The 10,032-nt window shown below is 38.4% G+C and overlaps 2 protein-coding genes across 2 annotated transcripts; both read right to left on the bottom strand.

Annotated features, from left to right (window-relative positions):
* Nucleotides 1-2,526: 2,526 nt before the first annotated feature.
* Nucleotides 2,527-4,282, bottom strand: LOC121053847 (tetraspanin-3-like). Its single transcript, XM_040521832.1, has 2 exons — nucleotides 3,662-4,282; nucleotides 2,527-2,802 (listed from the first exon to the last, which is right to left on the bottom strand). The coding sequence occupies exons 1-2, from the start codon at nucleotides 4,280-4,282 to the stop codon at nucleotides 2,527-2,529; spliced, it is 897 nt and encodes a 298-aa protein (XP_040377766.1).
* A 3,016-nt stretch (nucleotides 4,283-7,298) lies between these two features.
* On the bottom strand, nucleotides 7,299-9,009 carry LOC102710292 (tetraspanin-3-like). The gene is made up of 2 exons (XM_040521831.1): nucleotides 8,494-9,009; nucleotides 7,299-7,583 (listed from the first exon to the last, which is right to left on the bottom strand). The coding sequence occupies exons 1-2, from the start codon at nucleotides 9,007-9,009 to the stop codon at nucleotides 7,299-7,301; spliced, it is 801 nt and encodes a 266-aa protein (XP_040377765.1).
* Between the last annotated feature and the right edge of the window lie 1,023 nt (nucleotides 9,010-10,032).

Here is a 10,032-nt window from a genome sequence, read left to right as displayed (position 1 = left end):
CAAAACCGATCGATCGAATCCGACGACTCAAATAATATTTGGCCCAAAATGCAATCTCTCCCTCTCTCTGTTTCTCGCTAGCTAGCTGCTAAGAATTTGAGAGCTAGCTAGTTTTCCTATGAATTGATGGGTGAGGGATTTTGAGATCGTGTACGTTGCCTAATTGCGCTGCGCAGAAGATATATAGCTAACTAATTAATTAAGCTGCTCTCTCTCTTTCTCACTCTCTGTACATGCTTATGTAATGCTTTTGGGAAGAGTCATACATAAATGTAGGAGTAGCAAGCATATCATTGCATGATGAAGAATTGAAGCTGGCCTGGCCTACATCCCAGCTCCGTGGAGACACATCTACTTTCTTTTTTTCTCTGTACGTACGTTCTAGAAAGAAAAAAAAACAAAGACCTAGATAGAAAGACTTGGAATTAATAGTCATCATAGTTTAATTAGTGGCGGCATCACGTGAAGGGGCCTGGAGATGAGCGCCCAATTAAAGTCCCCGTTCTTAATGTAGGGAACGCGCCTGACTTTAGAGTATCCCCAACAGCTCATCTATCCTAGAAATAGATTCTAGAAATAGAGAATGAAGAATAAAAGTTGAGCTCCAGCAGAACATCTATCTCATCATCTATTTTTAGATGTCATCCATATTAGGAGAGAACATTTATATTTAGATGTTCTCTCTCCAATCCTCCAAATAGATATAGAGAATATCATATATAGATGATCTGCTGAAATACAAAAGGATACGAAGGATAAAAGTGTTTTAGATGATCATCCAAATGAAGATATAGATGACCAAATTTGGATGCTCTTCAACCGCTCCTTATCGGTGGCCGAGCACTGTCTGCGAATCTGCGATTGTCGCGCGTATCTGATGATAGTTTTTTTTTCTTTTTTTTAAACAACTGATGATATAGTGGTGAATATTTTTTACAAGGACGTGAATTAATCAAAAGAGGCCTCGGAGTGATTTGACGTGATTTAAATTGGAAAAAATTATTAGATAGCATGTTGCGCGATAAGGGGTTATTATTCCGATTATCATGCATGTTCTCATATGTAAAATCGTTCCTGATTATCGTAGGAAATTGTATGATTATCATGCTAAATTCGCATTATTTTTGCATGATTATCCCTACGGAAATTGTGACGCTTTTCTTAAAGAAAAAAATGAGATTCAAATTCGCACGATTTTCACATGATTATCGATCGCTGATAATCGCGCTGCTCCTCTGGGATAAATGAAACCTCGTGGCCAACTGGCTGCTCCTCTCTGGGAGTTTTGTTTTAATTTTCTTCTTTTTCAGAAAAAAGAAACTAGCTAGCCAACCAATGACGTAGTTAGATGAGACCGGAGGCAGCAGCCAAGGTACGTACGTATGCCGGCGAATTCGAAAAGCACGACGGCCTGGACTACCCGAGGCAGTAGCAAGCATGAAGCTATCATCTTCATGTAGCTAAGTGGTACTTTCTAAACTGACGGAGTTGATTTTCCATGCTTTTAAGTCAGACCAGTAATATATAAATTTTTAACTTTAAATTTAAAGTTTATTTTATGTTTTTAATCACATTTTTTTTCTATCATTTGCTTTTAAATCGCTAAGAACACGTATATAAAAATTTTATCACATATTATTTCCGTTTGCAAATATATCATTTGTTTGTTTTTTATAAAAAAAAACAAACAATGACCCCTGAGGCTCATCCGAATTTGGTCTCATTAAAACATACAAAATATTTTCAAAAGAAAATTGCAAAAAGAAAAAGTAAAGCATGTCCACGATGTGTGAATGAAATCATGATCATTTAACATGCGTAGACCCTCTTTCAATATTGTCAACATCAAAACAGTAGGTGATTCAACACTTGAGTTAACAGCATTTTTTCCATCCTTGAGGAGTTATCATGAGGTACCACTGTTTTCTATATAAAATTTGGTACCTTCTAGTATCTAAGGTACCAAATTTTGAGTTTTACTCTCATCTTTCCTTTTGTACCGCCAGTACCTCGAGGTAATAATATCCTCACTCGTGCTGTCACCCCACGATCAAGCTGGTACCTCGAGGAACCATACAATTGTGACCGTTCGATCTATCATCACCAACAGTCAGGATTTTAGTATCAACTTGATCGTGGAGTGGATAGCACAAGTAAGAATTTTAGTACCTCACGGTACAAAATAAAGGATGAGAGTAAAGCTCCCAAATTTTGAGTTTTACTCCCATCCTTTCTTTTGTACCGTGAGGTGCCGGTATCTCGCGGTACCAAATTGTTTCTGATCGTTGGATCCAAGAGTGCACATCCTACTTAGCTAGATCCAACGGTAAGAAATGATTTTGTACCTTGAGGCACCGGTACCTTGAGGTAAAAAAGAAGGATGGAAATAAAACTCCTAAATTTTACATAGAAAACAGTGATACCTCATGGTACTTCTTTTAAGGATGGAACAACTGCTCTTGAGTTAAACAAACGAAACAAGGGAACCAACTGCGGTGGATTTAGGTACATGGAATGGCTCAGATTTCATGTCCATAATGGGTATTTGATATTCCAATAGCATGCAACAATGAGCAGCATCAAACCGATAATGGGAATCTTGGCAAAGCCATTCCACGCCTTCTTGGTGTCGTCGAGGAAGCCTGCCTTGCATGAGTCGCATTGGAAGCACAGCGTTTCTTCGTCGTTGCTCCATTTGCTGCAGTCGGCGTTGGTTACCATGGCAGAGGCAGCTGGTGTTGTTGCCGTGCCATTCGCATATGTGAATGCAGCACATGATGATGGTGGCTTGCAGCATCCAGACTGCAATATTAACTTATAATTTGAGGTTACAAGTGATAGAGGAATCCAATGAACAAAGAAAGAAGTGAACTAAATATCAATGAATCATCACTGCCAAATACATTAAGCAGGGGAATAAAAAGAAAAGCAATCTGGCAGCTCTAGAACTAAAACAAATGGAGTGCATGCATGCTTCATCACGTACCTACTACATAAAGCAGATCACGTACCTACTACATAAAGCAGATATAAACTGATCTAATTTTACCATCTTTCATGTGTATGGCCCAAAATTTGAATAGGATCAATTTGGGGCATGGTAAAATGTTGTGTCTGTCCCTGAGTGGTGGAGGCTTAGATCCCCAGTCGTTTCATTACGGACATCTATATATATGCCTCACATTTCTACCGGCCCATATGTTAGTGGTTGTAACGATAATGTCATTATGGTAGAGGATATGAGTTGTAGGTGATGAGGATTTGAAAAATCAAAGTGTTCCTTATTGTTAAGAAAACAGTACCGTGAAGCATGTAGATTAAGATATTCTAAAGATACATTTTTTTTCTCGATATGAGGATTAGAAATGGGCAAAGGACTAAGAAATAGAATCTATCTTTGTGTAATAAAAAGAAAAGACGTACGTGGTATGCATTTACTACCTCCGTCTCTAAATATTTGACGCCGTTGACTTTTTTATGCAAGTCTGATCATTCGTCTTATTCAAAAAATTTAATTATTTTTATATCATTTTATTTATTGTTAAATATACTTTTATGCGTATATATAGCTTTACATATTTTTTTAAAAGAAAATTAAATAAGACAAATAGCCAAACATATATAAAAAGTCAACGGCGGACCGGAGGCAGTACGTACATACCTGGATAGGCGACATTACAGGGCGTTCGTTCTCCTGGAGGCCTTGGTAGGAGGATAGCTGACGGCGGAGGAGGAAGATGCTGCTGTCGTCTTCCCTCACGACGAAGCAGGTGTTTCTGTCGCGGATGCACGCGCTCGTCGTTCCCCAGTAGCGCGGGTCAGCGACGCGAGCCCTCAGCCACCCGCCGTAGTCGTCGAGGCTGTACTCGCGCTCCTTCACCGCGGTCAGGTCGATGCCTCCGACGGCGACGTAGGCCAAGATCAGGTAGCCGAGGAGGGCCACGACGGCGACGAGCACGCCGGCGCGGTAGCAGTCGTAGAGGCCCTCTCTGTCGTGCTTGAGGCCGCCGCAGCCGAGGATGAGGCTGATCGTGAGGAGCACACCCACGGCGACCATGGGCCCCCAGATGATGCCGCGGCTGCAAGCAGTGAGCCCTACAATGGCGCCGGCCACCAGGAAGACGACTGACACCTTGAACGTGATCACGAAGGCGAAACGGAGTTTCCACACCATCCTCTGCATCGGCGGCATCCTCTTGACCTCCGCCGCCTCTTCAACTGCTTCCGCTAGTGTCTCCAGGCCGTCCGCTGCTGCATCCAGCCCATTCTCTACCGCCTCCATCGATCGACAAAACTGCTGCTTAATTAATTAGCCACAGGGATGAGATTAAGAGACGAGGCAACTGCGAATTTTGAGAGAGATCGAGTAGTACTATACGTTGCTCACAAGCTAGCTTTATAGCAGCAAGTATTTTGCTTTTGGGAACCACCTCGAAGCTAGAGTCATCTCTCTCCTAGCTCCGTGGAGCCATCTCTATTTTTGTTTTGTTTCTTCCTTTTCGAAGAAAAGAACACTTCATACTAAGACTTTGAACCAGTCACTACAGTTTAGTCACACCATCACGTGAAGACTAAGAGACCATTTTTCGCTTCTGTTTATGGTTGTAAGCTAAAATTTGAATTTTTAATCTTAAATTTCTAGTTGATTTTGAGGATTTTTCTTCGTAGTTTATTTTTCATCGTTGACTTTTAGATCGGTAAAGATACATATATAAAAGTTTTATTCACATATTATTTTTCTTTTGCAAATATCGTTCACCCTCCAATGTTATGTTTTTTTCATATTATTCTTAGTTTTTTCTCAACTTTTACACGTACACTTGCCTATGTGCTAAACAGTGTATTTCTTTTGTAAAAGAATTTTTTACATATAATTTCATTATCTAAGGTTTTAAAAATAGATTTTTAATTTCGTCGTTTACATTATTATATACTTATCATAATAATATTTTATCTCAAATAGGACTTTCAAAACAACCGGTTACCATTCATTCTCTGGTGGAGGGTAGGGAAAGCCCTAATCTAAATGTCAACAACTGAAGTTGTCATTTGAAATGGGGTTTATTAGACAGGTCTGTAGGAACGTCTGACTCGCCTACTCGACAGCCATGCATGAGGCCAATAATTTTTAGTTTTGAGAGAGAGAGAGAGAGAGAGGCCATCTGTTTTAAAAGAAAATACAAAGACTTGATACCAGTCGTCATAGTTTAGTTGTCACCGCCGGTAACCACGGTGCGTACGTACTTGCATTGCACGTCGGAGATAAGAGTCGCCATGACGTCATCTCCCCGTGCATGCATGGTTGCTTAATTTACTCGAACTCCCTCTCTTTTTCTTTTGACTTTTGACTTTTGTATCGTAATGTTATGGCACTTAATTTACACCGGTGGCGGCCTAGCGGTAGTAACGTAGTAAATATAAATCTAACTATATATTCTTAATAAGTATATTAAATATTTTATTAAAACCTTTGATAATATATGCTTCCTTTGTTACGTCATAACGTAAGATGTTTGATTTTTTTCTTGTAATATTTAACCATTTATCTTATTCAAAAAGTTATGAAAATATCATTTATTTTATATGTGACTTACTTTATTATCAAAAGAATTTTACGTATGACTTATTATTTTTTCTATTTGTACTAAATTTTTTTGAATAAGATGAATGGTGTAATGTTGCAACTAAAAAAGTCAAACATCTTACATTATGAAACGGAGATAGTGTTTACCAATCCATCTATTTTAGCATAATATATGACACACAAATTATCGTAATGTTATAATTTTAGTTTTAATTTTATCTTATAAAATTTCTACTGCACCTAAGTATAATAAAATTAGATCTTTTGGATCTAAAGCAACAAACGGCTCATAATAAAATCCAAATTTAAATATTTATCTTATTAAAAAATATATAATTATTAACTATTTTATTTTAATTTAAATTATTACTAAAGATTCTTTAAGTATACCTTATAATTTATATAAATTTTTAAATAAAACGAATAATTAAATTTAAAAGTCAACCCTGTTAAAAGAAAGAAAACGGAGTGGGTAATATTTTACGGGCAACTGAAAGCTTGGACGATGCGTACCGGAGGCAGCAGCGATCGTGCTAATTTGCGGCGGCTCTCCTCCAGATCCGATCGATGCCTCTCACGTGCATGCACGTGCTTGTTGGTTCGATCTACGATGGCAGGCAGGTTCGTGTGATTAAATCTTGAGAATGCGTTCATTCTTCTCTGTTTTTTTTTCTTTGGCTTTTGCACGTAATTAAAATTTTCAAACTGCTCTAAATTATACTCCACACTTTTTGATCCAATGGATCAAACGTGGGACATGAAACATCGGTTATAAAATGTATGTTGCAGAAGGGATACAGCTCTTCAGAACATTGCTTTCAAGGACAGAACATGTTCCATGAATTTTTGGAACGACGATAGACCACTTTAGGACTTGTAGGAAAGAAATCAATTCAACGAAGAATTTTGGTAGCTTTAGTGTGATGAAAGTAGGCAGAGCACAATGAGCCCGGGCAGAGCTAGCCCTGTTCGTTGTGCTCAAAAGACCTCGATAAAATTACTAAAATCTTTACTAAAACACTATTTCAAACCATAATTTATCATGCTATGCGATAGAGATAAGCCTGGTCATATTTTCGACTAGCGTTGCCTCTAACACTGAGGGAGCAACAATGTGTCATGATAAGGTCGGACCGACACCTAAATGGTTTCTCATTTTGGAACGACGGATTCTCCATTTTTGGGACGAATTTCCAAATAGTTCCTTTTTTTTATTTCTGGACGAAGTTTTGGAAACAATGAACTCATCTACATTCCATGTTTCCAGTGACGTAACTGCTAAGTTGTCTATTATTTTAAGTTACTGTATAGAAGTTCATCGACTTATCTTATCTTTCTAGATTGATTTTTTAACTTTATAGTAGTTAATTAGTTCGTCATTTTTAAATAGCTATAAAAAAATCAGATATTCATTCAACTTTTATTTTCCATCTTATTTCAACAAAAGAACAAGCATCGGTCTCACCAAAATTATTTATGGTGGTTCAAAGTGCAACAAACATAAACTTAACTAGTTCAAACGATTGGGCAAAGATGGTCTACAACGAAACGTTGATAATGGAAAATGATCCAAACTACAATTTACTTGTTTAAAATAGGAACGGCGTGTTTTAATAATTAGGAAACAGTGGTGCAGTCTTGGCAAAATACAGTTTTACAAAATAATGAAAAGATAATCTCCAACTCCAAGACGGACTACAATATATATATATCATTAATCCAGATTCCTAGGACAACATGAACATGTACAAATGAGGATGATCAAACAGATAATGGGAATCCCAGCAAAGGCATTCCAGGCCTTCTTGGTGTCGTCGAGGAAGACTGCCTTGCATGAGTCACACTGGAAGCAGAGTGTTTCTTCGTCGTTGCTCCACCTGCTGCAGTCATCGTTGGTTACCATGGCGGCAGGGGCGACGCTTGGGCTTGGTGTTGCTGTCTGCGCCGTCCCATTCATATATGTGGATGCACATGATCGTGGTGGCATGCAGCATCCAACCTGCGGTATTCAGTTTACTCGTGGTGAGGTTCCAAGTACGTGATAGATGAATGAAATCAATTGAGATTCTTTACCGTATTGCACACTCACAGGTAACCTTATTGCAGTGATTTGCGATTGGAGAGTGCCACATTTTCCTAGAGGGAGGGAGGACATACTACTGCCTCTGTTCCATAATAAGTTTATTTTTTAGTTTTTACATACAATATTTTGACTCTTCATCTTATTTGAGTTTTTTTGTGATTAATGTTTTTTATTGTTACTAGATGGTAAAACATGAATAGTACTTTAGGCGTGACTAATTTTTTTAAAGTTTTATATAAATTTTTTAAATAAGACGAATCGTCAAACGTTGGACACAAAAAATTGAAAAATAAAGTTATTATGGGACGAAGATAGTACTCAACATAACGAACCACGTACAGGAAGAGTATAGGAATGGAAAATATTACATCCGTTCTATATTGTAAGATTTTTTGAGATCGTCTAAATTTATCCATATATAAATATGTATATATGTTTAGTATAGAGATATGTCTCAATTCATTAGCACATATATAAATCTAGTCAAGATCAGACAGTCTTATAATATAGAATGAAGAGAAAAATTTGTACTACCTCCGTTTCATAATATAAGATGTTTGACTTTGTTGGTTGTAATATTTAACCATTCGTCTTATTCAAAAGTTTAGTACAAATATAATAAGTTGTAGTTAAAATTCTTTTGATAATAAAGTAAGTCACAAGCAAAATAAATGATATTTTCATAATTCTTTTAATAAGTCAAATAGTCAAACATTATAGACAAAAAAAAATCAAACACATTACATTATGAAACGGAGGTACTTTTTAAGGATGATAAAAAAGCCGTGGAATTAAAGTGCGGGCTAGTAGCTAGGAGAGTGTGTACCTCGATTGGCAACATTACACGGTATTCCTTCACCGGGCCTTGATAGGAGGATAGCTCGCGGACGAGCATGCCGGATCTTGGGTTGTGTAGTATCACCGGCTGCCTCACCCTCACGCCATCGCATACATGTTTATCGTCACGGAGGCACGCACTGGTTGTTGCCCAGTACCGCGGGTCGTCCACGCGACCCCTGAGCCACCCACCGTAGTCATCGAGTTTGTAGGTGCGGACCGTCAGAGAGCCGAGGTCGATGCCTCCGACGGCAACATAGCCGAAGACGACGAAGCCGACGATGGCGAGGATCGCAATGGACGAGCCGACGGAGTGGCAGCCGTGGAGGGTGCCCTCGCCGTGCTTCCGGCAGCAGAAACCCAAGATGTTGATGGCCAGGAGGAAGAGGCCGATTGCGATGGTTGGCCCCGAAAAGACGCCGCGGTTGCAAACCTCGGGAGTGTTCTTGGTGCCAACCAGCAGCAGTGCCAGCGGTACCCCTAGCACCGTTGTAATGGTGGCCATCACATTTGTCGCCCGCTCTTGTGATGACTGACGACGACGACGTCGTGACGGCATTCTGATCAACTTCGTCTCCGACGACACAGCTCTCTCGCTCGCTCGCTCCAAAACTGAGGCCGGGATGAAAGAAGTGAGCTAGCTAGCTAGGATTTTTCAGAGTTGCTGGCCTAGAAGAAGCTAGCTAGAGCTGCTCTGCTTATATATTTCTTTCGGGAACTAATTAATTAACAGTCGTGTAGCTCAAGTGGCCGGATCTGCATCAATCCTAGTTGTTTGGACTTTGGAGTCGTCTTTACTATTTTTCTGTTGAGACAAGAAAAACAATGACTTGATACAAAGACTGTGAACCAGTCACCATAGTTTAGTTGCGGCATCGCGTCAAGAAGTCTAGGGTTAGCACCTGTTTAATTTCCTGTAACTGTGCTTATCCGATGCCATCTTAGTGCTCCTGAAGTCATCTATTTCTTTCGTTAAAATATAATGTATCTGTTATAAAATAAATCATTTCTATATTTATTTATAAGGATTAAAAAATACGTGAGAATGATTAGAGAAATGTTGTAGTTGTTTGAGAGAAGACCCGTAGATGAGAAAATTAAACGGGGAATGCTTGTGATTAGTTAAAATGATGATGTAGCTAAAAACATTTGTTTTTGGATGGAGGGAGCAATACTTTAATGGTGCATATGTAAGTATTAATTAAGTTACAAATATTTTAGTATCAAATGGAGTATGTTATTTTTCTTTCTTAAAAGAAAGACTTGACTTATTAAGGCTTTAGATCAGCTAGGAGTAGTTTAGTGAGCCGGTGGATCCGAAGAGCACGCCGAAGATGGGGGCTCTTTCTTTTCGGTCTTTTAGACTTAACCAATTCTTTATTTTCGTTAATATGTGTTTTTAAACTGCTATTTCATATGATTTTTTTCACATGAAAGTTATTTTTAAAATAAATCAAACATCAATTTTTTAAATTTTTAATATTTATTAATCATATATTAATCATCTTTATTGTTTTACGTAGGGCTA

This window comes from Oryza brachyantha, chromosome 3 (genome assembly GCF_000231095.2).
Source record: "Oryza brachyantha chromosome 3, ObraRS2, whole genome shotgun sequence".
Lineage (NCBI taxonomy): Eukaryota > Viridiplantae > Streptophyta > Magnoliopsida > Poales > Poaceae > Oryza > Oryza brachyantha.
The sequence above is the reverse complement of the archived record's forward strand: the minus strand, read 5'-3'. Positions and strand labels throughout refer to the sequence as shown.